The sequence below is a fragment of the Medicago sativa genome, chromosome 8, assembly GCF_051527215.1.
Source record: "Medicago sativa cultivar Bolivia chromosome 8, Bolivia_mono, whole genome shotgun sequence".
NCBI lineage: Eukaryota > Viridiplantae > Streptophyta > Magnoliopsida > Fabales > Fabaceae > Medicago > Medicago sativa.
Window position 1 is genome coordinate 42,002,883 of NC_140756.1, and position 26,730 is coordinate 42,029,612.

At 38.3% G+C, this 26,730-nt stretch overlaps 2 protein-coding genes and 1 non-coding gene across 3 annotated transcripts; 1 reads left to right on the plus strand and 2 right to left on the minus strand.

Annotated features, from left to right (window-relative positions):
- The first annotated feature begins 12,016 nt into the window (after positions 1-12,016).
- On the plus strand, positions 12,017-12,123 carry LOC146899233 (small nucleolar RNA R71). The gene has a single exon (XR_015024325.1). It is a non-coding gene; the product is annotated as a small nucleolar RNA R71 (small nucleolar RNA).
- Positions 12,124-18,441: 6,318 nt separating this feature from the next.
- LOC146899234 (uncharacterized) lies at positions 18,442-19,471 on the minus strand. The gene is made up of 2 exons (XM_085736724.1): positions 18,942-19,471; positions 18,442-18,445 (listed from the first exon to the last, which is right to left on the minus strand). The coding sequence occupies exons 1-2, from the start codon at positions 19,469-19,471 to the stop codon at positions 18,442-18,444; spliced, it is 534 nt and encodes a 177-aa protein (XP_085592850.1).
- A 2,282-nt stretch (positions 19,472-21,753) lies between these two features.
- LOC146899235 (uncharacterized) lies at positions 21,754-22,557 on the minus strand. Its single transcript, XM_085736725.1, has 2 exons — positions 22,093-22,557; positions 21,754-21,945 (listed from the first exon to the last, which is right to left on the minus strand). Exons 1-2 carry the CDS (start codon positions 22,555-22,557, stop codon positions 21,754-21,756), a joined length of 657 nt encoding a protein of 218 aa, XP_085592851.1.
- Positions 22,558-26,730: the final 4,173 nt, after the last annotated feature.

The following is a 26,730-nucleotide window of genomic DNA, read 5'->3' on the forward strand; positions in this document are numbered from 1 at the left end:
TTAAAACTTTACTCCTTAAGATGCAGGCCCATTGATCTTCAGAATGTAACATGTCCCAGCAGAGATTCAAGTATGTTGCTTCATGATGACACCTTGTCATTACGTAATTTTATATGTATTTTCATCACAAAAAGGAGTTCACTGGAAGACTTATGCAGCAAAAAGAGCAGAAAAACTGAAGAAAACACAAAGAAAGGAAACGTGTCATGATTTGTCTGAAACGTGACACGATTTGAGAAGCTTCAGAAGTTGTGGTTCGACATTTAAAAACGTGGCACGATTGGTAAAACGTGCCACGATTTGGAGAAACCCTAATTTGTTACTTGCTCTACAAGGTGAAAATGTGTCACGATTTACTTAAAACGTGACACGATTTAGGCGATATTCTGTGCCTATTTAAGTTGAAGTCTATTCCAAAAACAAGGGTTACGAATTCCAGAGAGCAAAGTGCGATTTTGTGACTGCAAGGAAGCCAAGGAGGACGATTTCTTCATCCTTCAACCACTTTGTGTATGTTTTAATACCTCTAATGATTATGTTATTTGTAAACACTATTATGAGTAGCTAAATCCATTAGAGGTTAGGTCTGAGATGCTTCTTTTAACCCTAATTGATACATGATGTTGTGAAACTATTTATTGTGAATGATTATTTAGTCTTTATTCAATTCAATTGTTCTTAATGCTTTTTATATCCCGATCAAATATAAACATGATTTAGTGAGAATGAATGACTACTGACCATAGCTTTCTACTTAGACCAAATTGAATTGTTCTAATAAACATGGTTCGTCTAGGAATAGATAATCGTTTATTAGTGATATTAGGTTAACGTACTTCAAACCTTCAAAGATTATTAGACCACCTAAGGGATTAGGGGCTGTAGTTTGAGAAGAAGGTCCTAACTCAAGGGATTGATTAGGACTATTTTGTTAACTATCGTGGGACTAGAAAATCATTCATACGAATAGGTGCAACATACCAATTAGGGGAACATAGATGATTCGAAATACCTAAACTCATCTCTCTCTTATTCTTAAAAACCAATTTTATTTTCAGCAATTACTTTTATGCAATCAAACCAACCTACTGCCTAGTGGCAAAACAAAACAACTTTTACACATCCTAAAGTACAACGTAATTGAATTATTGAGATTAAAAACAGTCCTCGTGGGATCGATATTTTTACTACTTCGATAGTATTTGGTGCACTTTCCAAACGCCTATCAAGTTTTTGGCGCCGTTGCCGGGGACTGTTGATTTATTTCAACAAGGCAATTACATTATAATTTAGGATTTCTGCAATTTAATTTTCTGTTTTTAATTTTTCTTTGTTTCAGTATTCATTAAGTATTTTGAATTGTGCAGTGCTACTAAGGTATTTTACTGTTTATGCCAGGTAAACAGAGCGCCGACGATTTAGAATACGATCCAGAAATAGAAAGGACTGCTAGAGCACTTCGGAAAGCTGTCCGGCTGCAAAGGTTGTCTCATTCTGTTCCACCGGGTGTACGAGAACCGATACCTGCTGAATCTGAAACAATCTCTTCTCCTAAATCTACAACTATGGGAGAACCTGTACCACCGAGACCAAAGCTAGGAGACTATGGGTTAGCAACTCATCGTGGTCAACTGACCCACACTTTTCAACCAGCTAACCCCGTTGCTTTCGACATCAAGACCACCGTTCTGAATGGGTTGAGAGACAAACAATTTGATGGGACCGAAGCCATGAGCCCACATGAACATTTAAGCTGCTTTGCTGAAACATGTGAATTTTGTGTCCAACCAGCCAACGTTACTGATGCACAAAAGAAGCTTAGGTTATTTCCTTTCACCTTGACGGGTAGAGCTAAAGATTGGTTGCTGACTATACCCAATGGGTCTGTCCAAACATGGGAGGAGCTAGAGCTTAAGTTCCTCGAGAAGTATTTTCCTATGTCCAAGTATTGGGATAAAAAGATGGAGATATCTGTTTACACTGATTTTTGGTAAACAACCGCTGGTTTAAACGTTGTTACTTGCAAGATCAACCAGTAAATCTTAGGAGCATATTTGTGCTTTTGTTGTTTCTAGGAAATTGTAAATATTCTTTGAGAAATGTAAATAAACAGAAAAGATAAAAGCAATCGAACCCAACCCAGTTGAATTCAATCGAAGTTTGTTAAGTAAAATAACTTTGAATTACTCAAAAAAAAAGTAACATGTAAAGACATTTTAAAAGAGCAAATGTAAATTGCATTGATTGAATGTAAATTGGTACACAGATTCATACATTGCAACTTGTGACTCGTTTCTCGCTTCCATACGGATAATTTGAGTGTAAGTTTTGTATGATTGCATTGTGACCCTTTTTTCCTATGAAAAACTACTATTTATACAAGTAGAAATAACTACCTACATTCGAATTCAAACCCATAATCATAGAAGAACTAACTTATCCGTCTAATTTGAACTTCGAACGCGCCTTTTTGGAGATATCTGTTGCTCGCCCTTATCTGAAATAACCGTCCTTCGATAGATTTCGCCTGTCGAACTGAAGCATGTGCTCCCAGCAAGTCTAACTTCGATAAAACTTTGAGAACAGTTCTTTGTTTCTTCAATGATAAGGTCAACTCTCCTTTGATAGCATTTAATGATAGCCTTTAAAATTTACAGGCTAACAAATTGCCCCCCAGAAACGTCATTGTCGACTCATCTCATTGATAGGGAGAGAAAGATGATTCTGAACCCGATGCTTATACTTCAGCTTGATCGATGTTTGAACTCAAATGACGTCATCCATCTAGAGAAACAATTCAAAAAAGAAGATTTTGGTGTCCCCACTATAGCTAGTGGGCCACGTTCCATTGGGAACTACCACTTTGTAAAAAACTGTCAACACAAGATGTTGACACATGTCTAGATCAAAAGGCTATAAAAAGTTTTACCTTTACTTTCTCACTTTCCAAACTTTCCTTTTCTACTGTTCATTCTTCTTCTTCAAAACAAAGACCAGAAAAACCCTTTTTCAAAACTTCATCTTTTCCATAAAAAATTACACCATTCCATTCGTTATTCCCAATCATCAAACAATCACACTATGACGAATGCACAAGGTTCTTCCTCTGGAACTACAAAACGTGATGAACCCATCAATTTCTCTAAGGAGTTTTCTATTGGCGCTCCTGTGTTCATAGAGGAACCTGATATCAAGGAAGCCGAAGAGAAAATCTGGAAATCCCAGGTAATTATCTATTTCCCTAAATCACAATATGCATTCTTAGGGCCGCTTCCCATAGAAAAAGAAACCCCAAAATGTCTTAGTACTATTTTTCCTTGTTCAGAAGAACAACCACCTTTAGTCTTCACTAAGGGTCCATATGACTTAAGTTTTTTAAAATCTAAGTTCAGAACAGAACCCAAAATTGGTGAAAATGACCCTTACATTGGTTGGTTAGATAAACTAGAAAAGAAAAAAGGTCAATTTTGGAAAGATATAGGAATCTTTGACCTTATTCAGCTGTCCAGGCAAGGACCTATGTACCATAATGAACTGATAATTGCTGCCCTACACTTTTGGAACCCTTCAACAAACAGTCTTCATTTAAAATGTGGCATGCTTACGCCTACTCTGCTTGATGTCGCAGGCATAACTGGCCTCAAACCAACTGGCCAAACTTTCGATCCTGAAAACCATCAGTCAGAATTTTCTTTTAATTTTACTAGGCCTGCTTATGGTTATTTTTCCATAGACCATCATGACACTTCGACTACCGAAGTCTCTGACACAGAACACATTGCCTTTTTAACTTGTTGGTTGTCTAGGTTTATTTTTTGCTCAAGGTCAATCCAGATCCCTAAAAAATTAACAACTTTAGCCATACAATTGCATGAAGGCAAAGACATTTGCCTAAGCAAACTTATTTTAGGATCCTTGTATGAAAATCTAAACCAAGAAATGGTCAATATTAAAGACTATTCATCTCGAGGAAGTTTGATCATTCCTGGTCCTATCTGGTTATTTCAATTGTGGCTCTTGGCCACTTTTAGGACAAAATTGGCTGTCATACTTCCTACTCGTCTTAAGAAAGCTTATGAAGATAGCTCTATCGAAGGTATTGGTTTCGCCATGCTACAATATGGCAATAGGACTTCTCAAGACCTATTCTCCATTGCGTTTAATACTCTTTTAAAGTGTGATACTTTTACTCCTGCTATGGCTCCATTTACTATCAGACTTCGAGGACCAACTTGGTTTACAAAAGAATTTCCAGCCACTTCTGTCGAAGATGAGGCAAAAATTAATGCCATTTGGGAAGCTTATTTGACTCCCACACTTTTGTCTAGCAGGCTCACCACTGGTGGTCCTTATGGGTTATATGGTTACCAACCAAATCATGTTGCTAGACAATTTGGGTTAGTTCAGCCTAAGCCCACTTCTTTGTACCAAAGCATAGATGACCTGAGGCAGCCAATGATAGAACACCTTTGGAGGTCAAATTTACGTAAGGCTGAAAAACAAAAACTTGTTTTCAAGCCTATTCCATTTGCTTTATCTACATCATGCACTGAAGCATTCTTTCGATGGTGGCGGGATTATTATGAACGCCAGACTAATCGAGTGAATCCTGATCAAATACTTCCTCAACTAATCCTTGCTTTTAACACTGTGCAGAGCAGGACTAAGAAGACCTAAGGTATGCATATTCGAGAAATTCAGGCTTTTCAAAAATATTTTCAAACTATATATGATCCTTTACACTTAAAAAGGACAATCAATTATGCCGCCCAAACTTTAAGAGATAAAATTTATGATAAACTTCCTTCGATGAAGTTTCCGCCTTTTACCTCCAATAAATACCTTCTTGCGCTGCACTTTAAAACGAAATTCCCACCATTGCCAACCAGTAAACTGGCATTAGCTTTTAGGCCACCATATCCAAAATGGTTACCTTATATTTCTTCACTGGGAATGAAACAACAATTAATAAAGAAAGATGAGGATAAAGTGACTGCATCGAAATTAAACCTATACACGTTTAGAGGTCATCTTGGTTTAGACCTTGCTCATATTCGAATCACTTCTCCAATAGGAATAGGTAATGAAATTACCAATCAATTTTTAGGCAAAAACAAGCAAATTTTAAAAAGAAAAGCTATTGTCACTTATCTTGTATCCTGTCTTGCAGCTGTTTCCTTGGATTCCAGAGATGTAAGTGATGATGAAGATGTTCCAAAACCTTCGAGGTCTAAATCGGGAAAGTCATCAAAGAAGAAAAAATCATCGAAATCAGAGAAGAAACAAATGGTATCCTCTCCTGAACCATCTCCCAAGGAGACTGAAGATCTTGGTCCTGAAGATCATGTAAGTCTCATTTATCTTGATTTACCTTCAAGTATTACTTTACATGATAATCCCTTATTTGTTAATGTCTTTTCAGTTTGATTCCACTTCTGGGGCTATCGAAGTCACTACAACTTCAGAAATGCCAAAAACCAAAGAAAGGCGAAAGAAAAGGAAACATAAAGCTCAAGAGATTACTGTTGAGACCACGCATACTGAGGGATCTCCAGTCAAATCGAGCCCAAAAAGAAGGAAGCACAGACACAAGAACTCAAATCCTAACAGTGCTCAATCTTGTGTAGGTGACAATGTTTCGAAGGTAATTTATCGATCTAATGCCATACTTAACATATTCTATTTCATGTTTATGTGGATAAACACCTTACGATATTTATTTTGGCTTTCAGGGTATCGAATATGGTATTGTTGATACCTCTCAACATGGTCAACTTTTCTCAACTGATAAGGAAATTCCAACTCCTATTGTTGAAGAAGAGGAAGGCGCTGAGACTAGTTCTCTTGATATCGTTGTTACTTCTCCCAACCAACCATCGAAAACACATGATGAAGGTTTAGATCTTGACAAGTTGATTGAGGAGGAAAGGCTAGTTCTTGTGAAAAACGCCTCTGATCATATCGAGCCTTCATCGAAGCAAGTTACTTGATAGAGCCAAACCGCAAGTGCACGGCCTATCGAAGTAATAGTAGTAAGAGTATTGTTCCGCTAGGGAGTTGTTCAACTTAATTGACTTTTAATGAATGATTAGAGGAGAGCAAGTTAGAAAAAGGGAGTTTTATTGCTGAAGGTAAAGACAATAATAATAAAGGGCCTCGGGATCATTGGTTTATCATAATGACAAATCCTTCACTAGACAAGACCTAAACATCTAATTTCATGGTTTACACACTAATTTCTAAAGACCGGTTTCCCTTAGCCCCTCACCTTTCTGATGAAAGTCCGATGAGAGTTTACTTCTAGTAACCAAGCCTATTTCACTGACATGATTACTAGAAGATGCATAGAGGATTGAAACTACTCTTTGTCTCAATAATTGCAAAGACTATTTCACTGTTTTGCAATTATTGTCTAGATTCACTTGTTCCAACATCAAGACTCCGCTCTCGCTTTATGAATTGATGTTTGGGATGATGGATTAACGATTATCAAACCCTCCGCTTTCGCATCCACAGTTTGTTAATTGTTAATCCACGTTAAGACGGTGAATCTAGATTAGAAATTAGGGTTACATAGAAATTAGGGTTTAGGCTTGTTTTGTTTAGGATTGAGTCAGTAGACTCCCCAATAATCCCAAGACGAAGAAGTCTACTCACTCATGTTCATTGTAGACATGGGGGAAGAAGAGAGATAAACAGTAAAATAAATTGCAAAGAAAGTAAAAAGGAAATAAAGACTTTTTATTGAAATAATACTTGAAATAAACAAAGTAAAAGGTGAATGTTTATGGTGGAGAGCTACTCTATTTATAGCTTTACAATCGACTTAGAAACTAAGCAACTAAAAGGGTAAAACAGTAAAGCTGCAACAGGGTAACTTGGGCCCGAAGAAAAAGCAGCAAAAGGGGCTTCTGGAGGTGGCACGGCCGTGCCACATGTTGGCACTGGCCGTGCCAAGCTTCTGACTTGGTGGGAACATATTTCTGTTTCATATCTTCGTATTTTCGCACTGTATTTGCTCCAGTCCTCTTTCTTTTGCTCCAAGACACCTTCCACCATATATTCGTTCCTAAAATAAAATAAAAAGCAATTTAAAGTAAAATATTCTAAAAGGAAATAAAATGCAATAAAATCAAATCAAATCTTATTTAAAACTAAACTAAATAAAGCATTAAAATATACTAATCTATGACTCATCAAACTCCCCCACACTTGAATCTTTGCTTGTCCTCAAGCAAAAGGCAATAGACATAGCAGCAACAAAAGTTTATTCATGACAATATTAAGAACACATGTCTCAAAAGAAAGGCTTTGCTTCAAGTACACTAGTTACAATTTCAAATGCTTCTCATGAACCTATTCTACCCAACATCAAGTCTCAAGTGAGTGTGTCTGTGCAGTCCAACCCTTTTCTTGCTCCTGTATAAGACAGATATTATGAGGAATAGGTTCTATCCTTGATGTTAAAGTAACCGAGAAAAGTCCTTTCTTCATTTCATATAAGAGTGATGGGAATTCAGGTTAAAATTAGATTAGATTAACAATTAAGCACAAGGGGCTGCAGATGCTTAGGGGCTATCTATCCTCGTAGGAAGTCTTCTCGGATGTAATTGTCCTTTCCCCCTAGATTCAAAATCACCCTAAGTAGTGCTGCAAAATTTTTATTTGTTTCATCTCCGCGTAGGAAGTCTTTTTGGATGTAATTGTCCTTTCCCCCTAGCATTGATGAATTTGTTTTACTTTAAGTTCAAATTAGGGAGTCACCACCACAATTAGGAAGTTAGGGATTGTCCTTTCCCCCACATGTTGGTGCCATTCTCCCGCCCCATTTTAACTTTAACAATTAAGGATATAACAATTAAGAACATAGATTAATTTCCCACACAAACTTATACTACTTTTACTCTTAAGACTTTAAAGGGTCTAAGTTAACACTAAAGATAGAACGTGTTCCTTAAAATACCTATTCATACATTTGCTCAAGGATTGCAACCGAGTGCTTTTATCATTGGAGATTTTCACAATAAAATAAGACATGGGTATAGCAAGATCATAAGAACACAAGAAACTACTTTCGTGTATAAGAAGCAACCTAAAGAAGAGACAAAACAAAAAATTTCATGCCATTTTTTGCATTAAAAACAAGCTACTAGTCATGCCTTTCACTATAAAAACAAAACAAAAAGAATAAAGTTCAAGGGAGTTTGGGACACTACGACTCTAGACACTTTATTAGCCCCCCCCCCCCCCCCCACACTTAGGGGAAGCATTGTCCTCAATGATTCAAAAGAAAAAGAAATTAAAAAGAAGAAGAAGAAGAAGAAAAAGAAGAAAGAAGGAGTAGAAGAAGATTAGTGGAGAGAGAGAAGAGAGAAGGGAAGAGAGGAAGAGGAAAGCTCACAATTTATTGAGGTCCATAAGGAGGACCTTGAAGTTGGAGGTGTTGCATCATCCGACGGAGCATCTCACTATTTTCATCATTGACACGGTTGCCCCTTTGAACTTCATTGCAAAGGCCGGAGATCTCAACACCTTGCCTTTGTTGCTCGGTGCTCATCCTCTCGATTTCATTGTGAATCCATGTCCATCTTTGATTTTCATTAAGCTCACCGGCTTCATGGCCATGGTGCCCCTCTTGGTGCAAGTTAGCACCGTCTCCTTCATCATGGTGCAAGTTAGCACCTTCTCCCTCATTATCATCTTGCTCACCAAGAACCTGCACATCATTAACATACAACCAATTTTCTTCCACCTCGGTGGTAGTCCGAGATGGGTTAGGCAATAAAAACATGATTGGCACATTTAGCTTAAGTTGGTAATGAAGGGGTGGACGATGTTTGATGAAATTCATAGCAATAAGGGTTTCTATGTTAAGCCTATTGTTTCCCTCAATTGGTTTGATCCCCTCATCTTCACCCACTCCAAAACACCTAGCTATAAATGTAATGATGCCACCCACCACTATGTCTCCTCTACCGGCCGGTCTAGTACCGACAAAGTTTAGGTGATCAATCAAATAAAAACAAGTATTGACGGGGTGGTTGTAGAGCATTGCCCATAACATGAACAACTCATCGGTTCTAGTGTTTCCTAGCTCGGTTCTACCCCAAATAGTGCAAGCCATTACCCTGTGAAGGTACCTAAGTACGGGGTTGTGAATGTTGCTAGCTTTGTTCGCCCTAGGGACGTATTTGTTAAGACCCGTGATTTGTTTCCAAAAGGCAGCTGGGTTATAGTTAACCGGTTTTAGACTAGGATCCCAATGATCATGAATATATCCTTCATTTGCAAAACCTAAGGCCTCACAAAAGTGCTGAAGTGACATGTCATAATCAATATTCATCAACCGGAAAACAACTCTATGGTTAGGGTTATCATAATCCAACTTATCTTTGGTAAAATCTATTGAGCTCAAGAATTCATAAGTGAAATTTTCATAACCCCGCATAGGTTTCAGCAAATCAGTCCAACCTAACTTTCCTATTAGCCTAGAAACATCATCAAAAAGCTCTAGCACATCTAAAGTATTGGGATCAGGATAACGAGAAAGATGCAAGTGTTTAGAGATGAGATTTTTATACCTGTCCCTTTGCTTGTTGTTTTTGAATTGGATTCCATGATTCTTCACTTGTGCTTGCTTCTTTGGGGGAGGTCCTCCTTGAGAGCTTGCTAATTCCTTACCACTTCTTCTTGAAGCCATTGACCCTTGTTGCAATTGGTTTGAAGTTTTAGGGTTTGGGAAGATTTTTGGTGGAAAGGATTGGTTTAGGGTTGGGGTTGATGTTTTAAGGAAGGTTTGTTGGTTTGGATGTGGAGATTGGTTAAAGTTTTGTGGTGTTTGGGTTATGTTTTGAAAGATTAGGGTTTTGGTGAATTATGGGTTTGAATGGATGAAAGATGTTTTTGATTGGTGGTTTTTGTTTTGTAGGAAGTTTGTGGTTGATTGGTGAAAGAATTGATTGATTTGGTTAAGAATTGAGGGAGATATGAGGGTTTGAAGGTTTGAAGGTTATGGAGGTTTAGAGAGAAGTTTGAAAGATGAAAGAGGGTTGTTGTTTGTGAATGAGGAAGAAGAAAGAAAAATTTGTATATATGGGGGTGTAGAGCTCGGACACGGCCGTGCCACCTATTGGCACGGGCCGTGCCATCTTTCTGACTTCAACATTGCTTTTTTTTCTTAAAAACTTGGCACGGCCGTGCCAAGCCAAGCACGGGCCGTGCCACCTTTCTGGTCCTGGGGGCTTCAGAATTTTTCAATTTCTCGATTTTTTTCGAATCACACTTGGACAATTACCTACAAAACAACTTAAAATAAAGAAAAACAAAACAAAAGCGATTAAATGCGTGGGTTGCCTCCCACGAAGAGCTCTTTTAATGTCATTAGCTTGACGGTTAGAAAGAGTCCTTAGAATGGATCAAAGATATCATATTGTGTAGATGACGCTATAAAACCTTCTTTCACAACATGATCGTTAAGCATGCAACAAGAGTAAAGAGCGGGACCCTTCATAACATTTTCCAACTCAAATCCTACCATCTTATCACTCACTTGAAATACTATCCTACCGTTCTTAACATCTATGAGAGCTCCTGCGGTGGCTAGGAAAGGTCTACCTAGGATTATGGGGACGTCTTCGTCCTCCGCAATGTCAACGACTACAAAATCAGTTGGGATATATATCCCTTCTATCTTAACGGGTATGTCCTCGACAAATCCTATAAGTTTCATGGTAGAACGATCAGCAAGTTTCAATTCCATCTCGGTAGGTTTCAATTCTCCTATCCCTATCCTTTTTAGAAGAGACAAAGGCAGCAAACTAACACTAGCTCCTAAGTCACATAAGGCTTTGTCTATGCTTTCATTCCCAATTTCAAACGGTATGGCAAAGCTACCTGGATCTGGGGTGCTTCTTGGATGATTGCACTAGTTTCCTTGGCCAAGGCTATTGTCTCATTATGCTCTATAGCCCTTTTCTTTGAAATAATTTCCTTTAAAAACTTGGCATATAGAGGCATCCTAGACAAAGATTCAGCAAAGGGAAGTTTAATGCAAATCTTCCTAAGAATGTTAATAAATTTTTCAAACTTACCCTCTAGTTTAAGCTTATCAAGATTTAAGGGGGATGGAGTTTTGTTTTCTTCAAGCGGTTTTGCTTCTTCTATCACAATTTTATCACCTAAGGGCTTGACGCTTTCTTTCCCAATGTTTTTAACCTTAGCAAAAGTTTCGTTTAACTTACTACCCCCAAAAGATATGACATTAACTTGGGCTTTGGGATTGGCTTCGGTTTGACCAGGAAAGACTCCCGGTGTTTGGGAAGAGGTAGCCACTTGTTGGGCTATTTGAGCGATTTGAGTTTCAAGCATTTTAGAGTGACTAGCAATAGAATCAACCTTGGTATTGAGCTTGGAAAGAGAATCATTCAGAAATCCGGTTTGGTTTTTAAGTTCTTGAAGTTGTTTGGTTTGGTTGGCAATAGAGTTTTCCAACAAAATTTCCAAATTGGATTTCTGAGTGAATCTTTGGTTGTTTGCATAACCGGGTGGTGCTACTTGTCCATAGGGATTTTTGTTTTTATAAAAATTTTGATTTTGACGCATCCCTTGGTTGTATTGAGCATAATTCATTTGCTCAACACCATTAATAGCACTACCTAGTTGGCAATCAACACCAGCATGACCAGTTATGCCACATATTTCACAAGAAGGAGTAGAAGCAGAATTGATAGCACTAACATTGAGTTTTTCAAGTTTTTCGGTTAGTGTATCAATTTTAGAAGCAAGGTGGTCATAGTTAGAGACTTCGTACATACCTGCCTCCTTTTTGGTGGATGAAGAACTAGTGGTGGCTCTTTCGTCGGTCCATTTGTAATGATTTTGAGCCATGTCTTCAATCAAGGCATACGCCTCCGTGTAGTTCTTATTCATAAGTGCTCCACCTGCAGCTGCATCAACAGACATCTTAGTGGTATCAGACAAGCCATTATAAAAAGTGTGGACTATAAGCCACTTCTCTAGGCCATGGTGGGGACAAAGTCTTAGCATTTCTTTGAAACGCTCCCACGCATCATAGAGAGATTCCCCATCTTTTTGGTTGAACCGCATGATTTGGTCTCTAAGTTTAGCGGTTTTAGATGGTGGAAAGAAACGGGCAAGGAATGCTTGCCTCATCTGATCCCATGAAGTAATGGAACCGACTTCGAGGGAATGGAACCAAGCGCTAGCTCTATCTTTTAAGGAAAAGGGAAAGAGATGAAGTCTTACGGCCTCTTGGTTCTCCTTCATGGTTCCACTAATTCGTAGGAAAACAGAGATGTGAAGATTGGGATCCTCAGTGGGGGATCCCGAGAATTGGTTTTGCTGCACCAAGTTAAGTAGGGCAGGCTTAATTTCAAAGTTGTCATCCTCAACTGTTGGGTACACAATAACAGCTTGTGGCTCAGCCGTAGACGGCGTTGCATACTCTTTGAGAGTGCGATTGGCCATGGCGGTGTTATTTTGTGCCGCTCTCCTTCTTCTATGTAAGAACCTTTCGATCTCGGGTATGAATACCACTCGATTTCTAGTTCTTCGCATAAAAGGTTGAGAACCCAAGAAGTTAACGATAACAGAAAAATAAAAAGTTGAAAATAAAAAAAAAGAAAAGAGAAAGAAGAGAGAATTCTAATCACTAAGAAAAAGCTAATTAAATTAGTTAACTCCCCGGCAACGGCGCCAAAAACTTGATAGAGCCAAACCGCAAGTGCACGGCCTATCGAAGTAAGAGTATCGTTCCGCTAGGGAGTTGTTCAACTTAATTGACTTTTAGTGAATGATTAGAGGAGAGCAAGTTAGAAAAAGGGAGTTTTATTGCTGAAGGTAAAAACAATAATAATAAAGGGCCTCGGGATCATTGGTTTATCATAATGACAAATCCTTCACTAGACAAGACCTAAACATCTAATTTCATGGTTTACACACTAATTTCTAAAGACCGGTTTCCCTTAGCCCCTCACCTTTCCAATGAAAGTCCGATGAGAGTTTACTTCTAGTAACCAAGCCTATTTCACTGACATGATTACTAGAAGATGCATAGAGGATTGAAACTACTCTTTGTCTCAATAATTGCAAAGACTATTTCACTGTTTTGCAATTATTGTCTAGATTCACTTGTTCCAACATCAAGACTCCGCTCTCGCTTTATGAATTGATGTTTGGGATGATGGATTAACGATTATCAAACCCTCTGCTTTCGCTTCCACAGTTTGATAATTGTTAATCCACGTTAAGACGGTGAATCTAGATTAGAAATTAGTGTTACATAGAAATTAGGGTTTAGGCTTGTTTTGTTTAGGATTGAGTCATTAGACTCCCCAATAATCCCAAGACGAAGAAGTCTACTCACTCATGTTCATCGTAGACATGGGGGAAGAAGAGAGATAAACAGTAAAATAAATTGCAAAGAAAGTAAAAAGGAAATAAAGACTTTTTATTGAAATAATACTTGAAATAAACAAAGTAAAAGGTGAATGTTTATGGTGGAGAGCTACTCTATTTATAGCTTTACAATCGACTTAGAAACTAAGCAACTAAAAGGGTAAAACAGTAAAGCTGCAACAGGGTAACTTGGGCCCTATGAAAAAGCAGCAAAAGGGGCTTCTGGAGGTGGCACGGCCGTGCCACATGTTGGCACTGGCCGTGCCAAGCTTCTGACTTGGTGGGAACATATTTTTGTTCCGTATCTTCGTATTTTCGCACTGTATTTGCTCCAGTCCTCTTTCTTTTGCTCCAAGACACCTTCCACCATATATTCGTTCCTAAAATAAAATAAAAAGCAATTTAAAGTAAAATATTCTAAAAGGAAATAAAATGCAATAAAATCAAATCAAATCATATTTAAAACTAAACTAAATAAAGCATTAAAATATACTAATCTATGACTCATCATTATGTCTCTGGCAAATTTAAACTTGGCGGATGTCACCATAAACCAAGAGGAATTCAATCGTCTTGAACAGGAGAATCCTTTGGATGCCTTTGGTTTTTTGATGAAGAATGATACACTCTTCTCGAAGAGTAGTGGTAAATCTTTGAACGTTTCCACTGATGCTCCGTCAGAGACATCAAAAGAAAATCTCTTAGCGGAATTTCGAGACAAAGTCTTGAAAGTCAATCTATTGGAAGCTATCGAGCAAGATGAGAGCATCATTGGTGAAGTAAAAGGATTGCTTCACAAACTTTGTGAGCTTCCTTCTGGCTCTAAATTTCAAAACCTTTCTCAAGCGCTAGGGCCTCTACTTGATAACAGCAATCGAAGTTTTCAAGAAAAGAAGACTGATCAAGCCCAACTCGAAGAGCAAACGCAATGCTGCGATCAGCTTTTAGCAGATGTCTCCGCCTTTAATGTCAAATTTGAAGCATTTCGACAAGAGACTCCAACCATTCAACAGAAGGTGGAAGAAATCGATGTTACCATTGCAAAATATAGGGCAGAAATCCAAGCATTGGAAACCCAAAAGACCAACCTCCTAGACAAAGAAACACTTATGAAGCAAGAGGCTCAAGCTACTCTTCAAAAGGCCAGGGAATCACAACGATCTCGACAGCAAATTCAAACCCTTACTGAAAATTGTAATGCTCTCGATGGAAAGCTTTAAGAATTTAAGAGCTAACTCGACAAACTTTTATCTGAATTTGACATTTAGTACAAATACTTTGTAATAATTTTCCTTTTGAAACACTTTGTTCCTTCTTATTTTTTCTTTGTATTTCATGACGGTATCTTTATCGTTTTGATGTCATTAGCAATCTTTATTTGTTAGAATTTTTACTTTGCCAAATTTAATCATCTTTAAAATATTACCAAAATACTATTTAGGAACAAGTTTCAAGAAAAAGGTAATCATGAGAAACCAAAAAGTTTCTTTTGTTTAACCAAACAAGTTAAACTAGCCTAGGAAAATGTAACAGCTTTCTTGTCAATTATGTTTCTAGAGGAAAATAATACAAGTAAATAATTAAACTTTACAACTTCCCTCTTTTTCCAAGGCAATCTGCAGCTGCTAAAGCCACGTGTATGCATCTGAACCGGTTTTAAAAACCGTAAAAAGTAACTCCCTTTAACTTCTATCTTCATTATAACTATTAACCTTCTCTTGAAAGTTCTATCATCTTCTTCCCATTTCTTTTCAAACTTTCTTTCAAGTTTTCTCTCTTTCAAAAAATGGATTTTTTGAGCGATGATCTTCTCATCAACATTGCTAAGAGGGTTGCTGAGCGTAGTATGTATGACCTTTTTTACTTTCAAAGAACCAACAAAAGGCACGCAGCGCTTTGTAGGGATCCTATTGTCACCAAATCTTTTGGTAACGACTGCATTCGTCTTCTTACTGACTTGGAACCTTCCCATGAAAAACTTGATTTCATGGTGCGTTTATGGGACCATGGCAATCCTATGTTCTGCCTCCTTCGATGTTCTCAATAAATGTTGCATGAAACACCCAATCTTGGCACCATAGACCATTTACTGAAGAATGCTGCACCCTTTAAAAGTGCTGAATACTTCCAACTCCTCTTGAGGGCTCTCGGTCCACCTCCTTTGGATTATGAGGGACTCCTCGAGGATTTCAGGGAGCTTTTGATGACTAGGCAAATGGAACGCTACCAACTAGACATTCTTGGGGGAAGTACACCTTTCAGATTTCGCTGTACTTGGTATAGGAGAGCCATGCCTGCAGGCCTGTTGCGTCGACAATTTTGCAACAACTGGCTTAACTGCCCAGGAGACGGGAGAGCAGGACACTATCGTGGTTTTCTTCCTGCTGCTGATGAAGATTATAGCTTTCACAACTTCTTCATTGATTGTCGCCTTGATAGCGAAGTTCGAAGGTTTATCGAAGTCTTTGGCATGAATCACCAGTGGTAGATTCATTAATCTGTCGTTGTCTAAGCTTTAATCTTGTCTAGTTTGTTTGTTTGCATTTTATTTTAATGGTCAGTTTATCCATTTTGGGACTTATGATGTAAATTGCCCGTTAGTTGGCACTATCTTTTAATGCCATATTTCGTATTTTGCTTTGAACTACTCTTGTGCAATTTTAATTTCTTGCAACATCGGTTTATATTTTTTCAAATATTTTCCGTTTATGCGCATAACTCTTTGATCATCATTTAATTCTTTGATTTCATACGCATTATTCGAAAAAACTCTTCGAATATCCCATGGTCCTTCCCAACTAGGAGACCATTTCCCCAACATTCGACTTTTCTTGTCTATTGGTAGAATAACTTTCCATACCAAGTCTCCTTGAGCAAAAAGTTTCGACTTAACTTTTTTATTATAAGCCTTAGCTATTTTTTCCTTTTGCTTTGTGAGAACTTCCAGTGCCATTAATCTTTCTTCATCTAGATCCACTAATTCGTCCAGAATCATATTCCAATAATGATTCGTTGGAATCTCAACTTGTCTTTGGACTCTAGTTGATTGAAGTAAAATTTCGACTGGTAAAACAGCGTCATGGACGAACGTAAGCCTATAGGGTGTGGTATTTGTCGATTCTTTGGGAGAAGTTCGACATGCCCATAAAGCTTCACTGAGAAATTCATGCCAATTTTGGGGTTTACGCTTGGCTTTCCTTTTAACTATAGAAATAATATTTTTATTTGCTGCTTCAACTTGACCATTTGCCTGGGCATAATATGGTGTCGAAGTTAATAGTTTGAAACATGTTGTTTCAGCAAATTTCACCATCTTTCGACCAATAAACACAGATCCTTGATCTGTAGTGATAGTTTCAGGAATGCCAAACCTGTATATGATGTGTTTTTGAATGAAACTTATCACTTCATCATGTGTAACATCTTTTAGTGGGATTGCCTCTATCCATTTGGTAAAGTAATCTATCCCTACTAAAATATATTTGTGGCCTTTCAATGATTTAGGTTTTATTTCCCCAATTACATCCAAAGCCCAACCTCTGAATGGCCAAGGTTTAACTATCGAGTGTAATTCACTTGCTGGCACACGTTAGTATTGGAAACAGCCAAATATGCCTCAGTTTCTCCAAGACATTTAAGTAAAACTCCTTCTGGAGTCTTTTTGAACAAATCGTTCCCCACAATCACATAACTCAAGGCTTTGTATTTTATTTTCCGACAAGTTGTACCATCGGGATTTTCCAGATAATTAACAATGGGCTTTCGCCAATCATCATCAGATAAATTGTTAACAACCAAAATTTCGATCAAATTCGTACCTTGTATTTGTCTATGAGATACTTCCATGCCCCCAAGTTTTGATTGGGGAGAGATTCTGTCGAACTACGCTTATTCCTAATCTCAATTGGTTCCTGCTCTTGATCTTTCGAAACCTTATATCCAGAAGCTGTTTGAGCAAGGTAATTTGCTTCTTGGTTTTCCATCCGGGGAATATGTTTTATTTCAACATGGGCAAAACGTTTGAGCAACACATTTGCTATTGTGAAGTATATGATTAAACCTTCCTTGACACATTTATATTCTTTGGTTAACTGTTTCAACACTAATTCTGAATCTCCTTTGATTTCTATATTCTTTGCCCCCAGTTCGAGTAGGATCTCTAAACCGGCAATTACAGCTTCATATTCAGCCTCATTGTTGGAACAACATTGATTAATACAGAATTTATACTTAGTTATAGCGTTGTCTGGCGAAACAATCACCATACCAATCCCAATGCCATTTTTATTACTAGACCCATCGAAATACAACTTCCAACATTGGTTTTCGATGCCCCCAGGCATTGGTTCTTCCACCGAATGATCAGCAATAAAATCAGCCACAATTTGGCCTTTGACGGACTTCAAAGATTGATAAGTCAATGAATATTCCGTAAGTGCTAAAGCCCATTTTCCCACTCTGCTATGCAAAATAGGTTTTGGCAACATATGTTTGATTATATCGAAATGAGAATAAACACAAACATCAAAAGGCTTTATATAATGCTTAAGTTTTGTACATGAGAAATACAAACAAAGACATAATTTTTCACTTGGGTGATATCTTGTTTCAGCATCATTCAAAACCCTACTAAGATAATAAATGGCTCTTTCTACGCCATTTTCATCCTCTTGTGTTAACATACTACCCATAGTAGTTTCAGAAGTTGCTATATACAATTTCATCTTTTTATCTTTCAAAAGAGGCGACAAAACAGGAGGGTTCATCAAATAAGATTTGATCTCATCAAAAGCCTTCTGGTGCTCTGATTCCCATTTGAACACATCTTCCTTCTTCAGGCGAAGCAGTGATGTAAATGCTTGTGTTCTACCACTTAGGTTTGATATGAACCTTCTAAGAAAGTTGATTTTTCCCAACAAAGATTGTAACTCTTTCTTGGTCGAAGGGGCTTTAGTCTCCATTATTGCCTTGGTTTTATTTTTATTGATTTCAATCCCTTTTTTGTGGACAACAAAACTTAAAAAATCACCTGCACAAACACCAAATGCACATTTTAACGGATTCATTTTTAATCCATACTGCTGCATCCTTTCGAATGACTGGCGCAGGTGTTCTAAATGTCTATCCTCTGATGAGGATTTGACTACTATATCATCGATGTAAACTTTCATAAAGTCTTCTATGAAGTCATGAAACATTGAATTCATTGCTCTTTGATATGTAGCACCAGCATTTTTTAGGCCGAATGGCATTACTATCCATTCATAACAGCCTAATGCCCTGGGCATCGAAACGCCGTTTTAGAAATATCCTCTTCAGTACTAAAAATTTGATTGTAGCTTGAATAACCATCAAGCATACTTACATATTCGAATCCTGCTGCTGAATCTACTAGCATTTCTGCTACAAGCATGGGATACTCATCTTTGGGAGTAGCGAGATTTAAATCTCTAAAGTCAATGCAGACTCTTATCGTCCCATTTTTCTTTTTAACAGACACTACATTTGCTAGCTAATCTACATACCTGGCTGGTCTGATGAAACCGCATTTCAAGAGTCTTTCGATCTTTTCTTTAATCTTTGGTAAGATTTGTGGCGCGAACCTCCTAGGAATTTGCTTTACCGGTTTTTTATCTAGTCGAATTGGCAACTTTAGCTCTACCACTTTTCGATCTAAACCATGCATTTCATTGTAATCCCAAGCAAAACAATCTTTATATTCTTTTAGAAGTTCCACTATTCGATCCTTGAACTCTTTGGGAATCTTGGTGCTCACATAAGTTGGTCTTTTGACGGAGCCATCTCCCAAGTCTACTTCTTCGAGAGGATCTTGCGCCTTCATTTTAATGGTAGAACCCATAGGATCTTCTTCGAAACCCAAAGGTTCATCGTCATAAATACAATCCAGTTTTTGATCATCAAGAAGATCATCAGTAGCATCTTCCATTGGTGTTTCGATCACTTTTTCCTGCAAGATTTCGGCTTCTTTAGCCGTATTTAATCGAGTTTCTGCCACATAGGCCGTAATTTTATCCCAAAAATTGGGTTTAACCATAAATCATTTTGCAATGTCCCACCCAGTTGGTGAGATAGCATACTCTATCGACCCTGGAGTGAGGTCATCAGTGACATTCTTGTATGCTGAGGCTCTTGTTCTGAGCAAGTTTTCTTCCCCTAGGGGAACTTCCTTATGATCCACCATTATGTAATCATGATCAATGAGTTCTCTTTCCCATACAAAGCCATCAGGGTGCAGTTTCATGGTGTATATTTCATCTTCTGACACGACATATTTGGGACCCAAAGAAAGGACTGGAGAAATATTGGCAAGCTGTTTGTCGAAATTCTTCTTGGTGATGGTATTCACTTTAGCCAAAAAATAACTTTGATCAGCTTCGACATTTTCTACCAAACCATCTTCCCTCTAGATAGCAATCCTTTAATGTACAGTAGAAGGTACTGCCCCCACACCATGGATCCATTCCCTTCCTAACAACACATTGAAGTTAGCTTTAGACGGGACTACCATAAATGTAGTTGTTCTTTTCACACTTCCAACTATCAAATCAACTTCGAGAGCCCCAAGGGAATTGCCAGTTGTTCCTTCATAGTTAGTGAGAACTATGTTATGTGGTTTTAAATCAGAATCAACAAGACCAATTTTCCCTAAAAAGGATTGGGTTATCAAGTTCACCGTAGCACCTCCATCCACCAATACTTTATTCACTCCCACACCATTTACTCTGGCTTGGATAAATAAAGGTTTAAGGTGATGCATCATCGAGATATCAGGCCTTTCGAACACTGCATGTTGATCCTCAACATAACCATCGTTCATAACATAATAGCACAATGGTTTGTGGATAGCCATTTCTTCAGTGAAATAACTTTCCACTTCATTTACCTCAGAAGGTACATCATATTCAACTGGTAGCACTGACACGACATTACATACTATATCGAGACTTGGGTCAGATTCAGAGAAATTTGAAGTCATTTCCTCATCCTCCTTTGGAAGGACTTCTTTCAAAGTTGATAAAGGGGGAAATATTCTTTCAGTAGCTGGTCTTTTGACCATCTCGAAAACAGTTTCCTGTTTTTCCTCTTTTTTCTCAACATTAGTAACGCCTTTAGAAGCACTTGCCTTTTTCTGGCGTTGATACCTTTGCCATTGTGTTTTTGTCATGGGGTTCTTACCTTTATAATTATTGTTGTAGGCATACTTGTTGGAATTCGATGTCTCTTGTTGATGAGACGTTGTGGCCACTCTTTTCACCCATTTTGTTGGTGGAGCGGAGTAACCAGATTTTTTGCCTCCAGAAAAGACCCAAGTATCTGTAGGAGCCTTTACAGAAGGAGTGAAAGTCCCTCTGTGACTTTTGCTTGGATTTTTATCTAAAGGGTTCATTTTATAGGGGACCCCTCGTTTGTTGAAACCAAATTTTTGCCGGTTGTCAACCCAACCCCCTTTTCGTTTGGTTTGGGGTCAAAATCCTTCAACGGATTTTGCAGCTTCTTTATCGAAAACTGTACTGCATCTTGGGCAAAGCATGGCGTGTGTGTTGGAAATTTTGCACCTGTTGAGGAAATCAATCAAATCTTCCTCAGCCTTAGGATATGCCACTTTCATTTTTTCAGCAAACTGGTCTTCAGTAACCATTGCATCTTTCGATCAATGGTCTTCAGCAACCATCTCCTTTCCAGTTTTAGGACTTTCATTCGAAACTAGGTTCAAGGAAAAAGATTCAGTGCCAAACTCTTCTGAGATATCCACCATGTTTATGGCGACCACATCAGCGTACATTGAGTCTGCTTTCTTCATAGGATCTGCATCTATTTGCATTGGCTGTTTGGTTTTATCTCCAAATTTCAGCCTTCCCTCGTCAAGAGCTTTTTGCACCGAGTCCCTGAAATGACTACAACGAGATAAGTTATGGCCTAGAAAACCATGAAATTTACAAAAACCCCGCTTCTTCCTCTGTTCCAAAGGAGGAAGTTTCATATTTTTTGGCACTAAAATTATACCATCTGCAACTAAGAGATCAAAAATCTCTTCACATTTAGAAACATCAAAAGTATATGTTTTAGGTGGGTATTTGTCATTTTTGGGTTCTTCTATGGCCTTAACAATTTACATGTATAAGGTGGCCCATCTTTTATTTCTGCCAGGTTAATCTCGTTTTCTTCGACAGTATCTGATCCCCAATCGAATTCGGGATCACTATCCCCTGCATCTACATAGGCAACTTTTTCCTTTTTAGGGAATCTGTTCGTCCGGGCTTTTTCCGCCTTAAGTCTTTCGACCTGTCGGACTCTATCCGCTAATTGCGCCATGTCTCAAAGATATTGAGTATCCAATTTCTTTAGAACAGAATAATCGAGACCACTAGTAGCCATTTCGACTGATTCATGTTCGGGTACTGAAGTAAAACATCTGGCCTTGAGAAGACGGAATCTATTCAAATAATCATCGATTGATTCATGCGTCTTCTGACGAACGCTGGCCAATTCTTTCAAACTGATTTTAGACTGGCCCATGTAAAATTTTTCATGAAAGGCCTTTTCTAATTGATTCCAACTATAAATGGAATGAGGAGGCAACGTAGTGAACCAAGTAAAAGCATTTTTCGTCAAAGAACTTGGGAAATATTTTAATTTCAAGTTCTCATTGTTTACCATTTCACCCGCCTCCATCAGATATCGAGCAATATGTTCGACTGTTGACTCATTGGTTTCCCCAGCAAACTTAGTGAATTTGGGGACCTTCCAATTCCTTGGTAAGTCAGTCTCTAAAACATATTCAGACAATGCTGACACGAAATTTGGCCTATGTAAACCCATATTAAAGCCATTTTGGGCTAACAAAGTTTCGACAACATTCGCTATGTTATTATGGCCCTCATAATTGTTTCGACGGGCTTGCATGACTACTTGGTCTGCGTCCTGGTGCCTATTGACCACTATTGGTACTCTTTCTGGTTCTTCCTGAACCGGTTGTTGTAACCTTGGTGGTTGGGTTTGGGTTTCAGGCACTTGATTATTTTGACTAACTGCAGGGTTTTCTACCGAACCAACGTTCGGATTTCGACTTACAGGCCTGTGTGCAGCAGGAGCGCCAAAGAAATCGGCTATCCGTTCCATCTAGGCAGACAATGCCTGGTAACTATTATTCGTGTCTCGAATCAAAGGATTGATCACTGCACCCATTTGTTGTGTCACCAGATTAGCCATTTCATGATTGGCTTCATCCATCTGCTCCCTTAAGGCCATCATGGATGCATTGGTTAAAGATTGTTAGGGCGTTGTAAATGGAACGCTCACCCCAGGAGCGAACGGTTGGGGCATCGGTACGCTTAAACTTTCGGAATACAAGGATGGATTCGTATGTAGGCCGTGCATCAAAGAACTTGGCATGCCATACTACATAAATCGATGACTTGTGCCAGTATTAAAGAATCCTTGGTTCGACGTACTGGGGTTGGCCTGCGACGTCTGAGCGGCCAAGGTAAATGCTGGAGTCCCCTAGTGGTTCTTGCGGCCGATGTGACCACTGGAATGGCCTGACTCGTCTGCGCGGCCATAGTTGATTCGACTGGTTCTAATACGGGTGCCATGGTACTTGTTGGGATTGCTTGCGTACCACTAGGTGATTCAGGCGGGCTGGTTGTTGTTGTTCCTGAGGAACTAGCGGCGTTCGATGCCGCTGCGTCTGGATTGTAAGGAGGACGTACCATTTCAGGAAGTTGTTTTTTACTCCTTAAGAGCATACACAACACAAACCAACAATATAAATCAGACGAATTTCACTATTAACTATTTACAAAGGCACAAAAAGGTCCCACTGGGCGTGCCAATTTGTTTACACTGATTTTTGGTAAACAACCGCTGGTTTAAACGTTGTTACTTGCAAGATCAACCAGTAAATCTTAGGAGCATATTTGTGTTTTTGTTGTTTCTAGGAAATTGTTAATATTCTTTGAGAAATGTAAATAAACAGAAAAGATAAAAGCAATCGAACCCAACCCAGTTGAATTCAATTGAAGTTTGTTAAGTAAAATAACTTTGAATTACTCAAAAAAAACAAGTAAAATGTAAAGACATTTTAAAAGAGCAAATGTAAATTGCATTGATTGAATGTAAATTGGTACACAGATTCATACATTGCAACTTGTGACTCATTTCTCGCTTCCATACGGATAATTTGAGTGTAAGTTTTGTATGATTCAATTGTGACCCTTTTTTCCTATGAAAAACTACTATTTATACAAGTAGAAATAACTACCTACATTCGAATTCAAACCCATAATCATAGAAAAACTAACTTATCAATCTAATTTGAATTTTGAACGCGCCTTTTTGGAGATATCTGTTGCTCGCCCTTATCTGAAATAACTGTCCTTCGATAGATTTCACCTGTCGAACTGAAGCACGTGCTCCCAGCAAGTCCAACTTCGATAAAACTTTGAGAACAGTTCTTTGTTTCTTCGATGATAATGTCAACTCTCCTTTGACTGCATTTAATGATAGCCTTTAAAATTTACAGGCTAACAATATCAAACTTCAAGCAAGGGGATAATGAGTCACTATATGATGCTTGGGAGCGATTTAATTTGCCTATCAAGAGATGCTCTAACCATGAGTTTACTGAGAAACAATACCTCCAAATCTTCACTGAGGGGGTGACACCTAACACTAGAATGTTCTTAGATGCTTCTGCGGGAGGTTGTCTTAAGAGTAAAACTGATCTTGAAGTTCAAGCTCTAATCGAGAACATGGCCAGCAACGAATATCTTGCTGAAGCGAAAAAGAAAGAAAGAGGAGTGTTTGGGGTGAGTGAACAAACAGCAATTCTAGCTAATCAAACAGCCATGAACAAACAGAGGCTCTAACTAAGGAGTTTCAAGGTGTCACTTTGGCTCATAAGCAACAACAAGTGGCTGCAATCAAGTGTGACTTATGTGGTGAAGGACATGCTAATGGTGAATGTGTACCTGAAGGATGTAGTGAGGAAGCCAACTACATGGGGAATTATCAAAGGCAAAATCAGTACTACACTCCAGGCATCAACAAGCATCCCAATTTGAGCTACTCGAATAACAATGCTTTGAACTCTCAGATGCTTACTCCTCCACAACAACAACCAAGAAAGCCTTCAGCTCTCGAGGAAACTATGATAAACTTTATGAAGATGACCCAAGGCAACTTTGAAGAGATGAAGAAGAGTCAAGAGGCTGAGAGAAAGAACAACAAAGCCTCTAGGAAGATGCTTGAAACTCAACTTGGGCAATTAGCTAAGCAATTGGCTGAACAAAACAAAGGCGGATTCTCAGGTAACACTAAAGACAACCCTATAAGAACGAATCTTGTAATGCTATTGTATTGAGGAGCAAAAAAGGTTTTGACACCTTTAGTTCCAAAAGCTCCGAAGGAAGTTGATGAAGCAGTAGTGGAGGTGGAAAAAGATGGCGAAGTTGAAAAAGAAAGTGAAAAGGGTGTAGTTGAAAAGGAGAATGATCAAGGAGTAGTCAAAAATGAAAAGAAGAAAAAAATAGAGGGAGAAAAAAGTGAGAAATTGATAGATGAAGATTCAATCTTGAGGAAGTCCAAGAGCCAAATATTGAAGGATGGAGATAAACCACAAATTATTCCATCATATGTGAAGCTTCCCTACCCTCATCTAGAGAAGAAGAAAAAGAAGGAGGAAGGACAATTCAAGAAGTTCATGAAACTTATCTCACAACTTTAGGTGAATATTCCTTTCAGTGAAGCTCTTGATCAAATGCCTTTGTATGCCAAATTCATGAAAGATTTGCTAATGGGAAGAAGAAAGCCTAAAGATGATGAAAACATTCTCTTTTCGAGAATTGTAGCGCCATTCTCCAAAAGAAGCTACCACCTAAGCTGAAAGATCCTGGTGCTTTTACTATCCCTTGTTCTATTGGACCGGTAAACGTTGGAAGAGCTTTATGTGATTTAGAGGCAAGTATCAACTTGATGCCCCTTTCAATGATGAAGAAGCTTGGATGTGGGGAGCCAAAGCCAACAAGAATGACCATTACTCTAGCTGATCGGTCAATGTCTTATCCTTTCGGTGTGCTGATGAGTCATAGATTAGTATATTTTAATGCTTTATTTAGTTTAGTTTTAAATAAGATTTGATTTAATTATATTGCATTTTATTTCCTTTTAGAATATTTTACTTTAAATTGTCTTTTATTTTATTTTAGGAGCGAATATATGGTGGAAGGTGTCTTGGAGCAAAAGAAAGAGGACTGGAGCAAATACAGTGCGAAAATACGAAGATACGGAACAAAAATATGTTCCCACCAAGTCAGAAGCTTGGCACGGCCAGTGCCAACATGTGGCACGGCCGTGCCACCTCCAGAAGCCCCTTTTGCTGCTTTTTCTTCGGGCCCAAGTTACCCTGTTGCAGCTTTACTGTTTTACCCTTTTAGTTGCTTAGTTTCTAAGTCGATTGTAAAGCTATAAATAGAGTAGCTCTCCACCATAAACATTCACCTTTTACTTTGAATATTTCAAGTCTTTATTTCAATAAAAGTTCTTTACTTTATTTACTTTCTTCTTTGCAATTTACTTTTATCGCATTCTCTCTTCTTCCCCCATGTCTACGATGAACATGAGTGAGTAGACTTCTTTGTCTTGGGATCGTTGGATAAGTATAATGACGTAATCCGGATCAAGCCAAGCCTTAAACCCTAATTATTTGTTACCTTAATTCCTAATCTAAATTCACCGTTTTAACATGAATTAATTATTATCAAACTGTGGAAGCGAACGCGGAGGGTTTGATAATGGTTAATTCATCATCACAGATATCAATTCATAAAGCGAACGCGGAGCTTTGATATCCGATCAAGTGAATTTAGACAAGGTTTGCGAAACATGAGAATAGTCTAGCAAACCTTGGGACACATAAAGTTTCGATCTTCAAGGGTCCCAAAGGCAATCACCCATGAGAATAGGTGTGGTTGTTGGAGGGATACACTCACTGACTTCGAGAGGAGCTGTGATATGCTAAAGAGAGACTTGTCCTTAGTAATTAGGATTAACGTTTAATTATAAGTTTAAGGCTTGCTTGTGAAAAGATTCGTTATTATGATGAACCAATGATCCCAAGGCTTTTTAATATTATTGTTATTTACCTTCAAAAACTGCACTCTCCAACTTCTTATTTCTTTCTCTTCTAATCAATTTCTAAAAGCTAATTGGATTGACCAACTCCCTAGCGGAACGATAACTCTACTTACTACTATTACTTCGATAGGCTATGCACTTGCGGTTTGGCCCTATCAA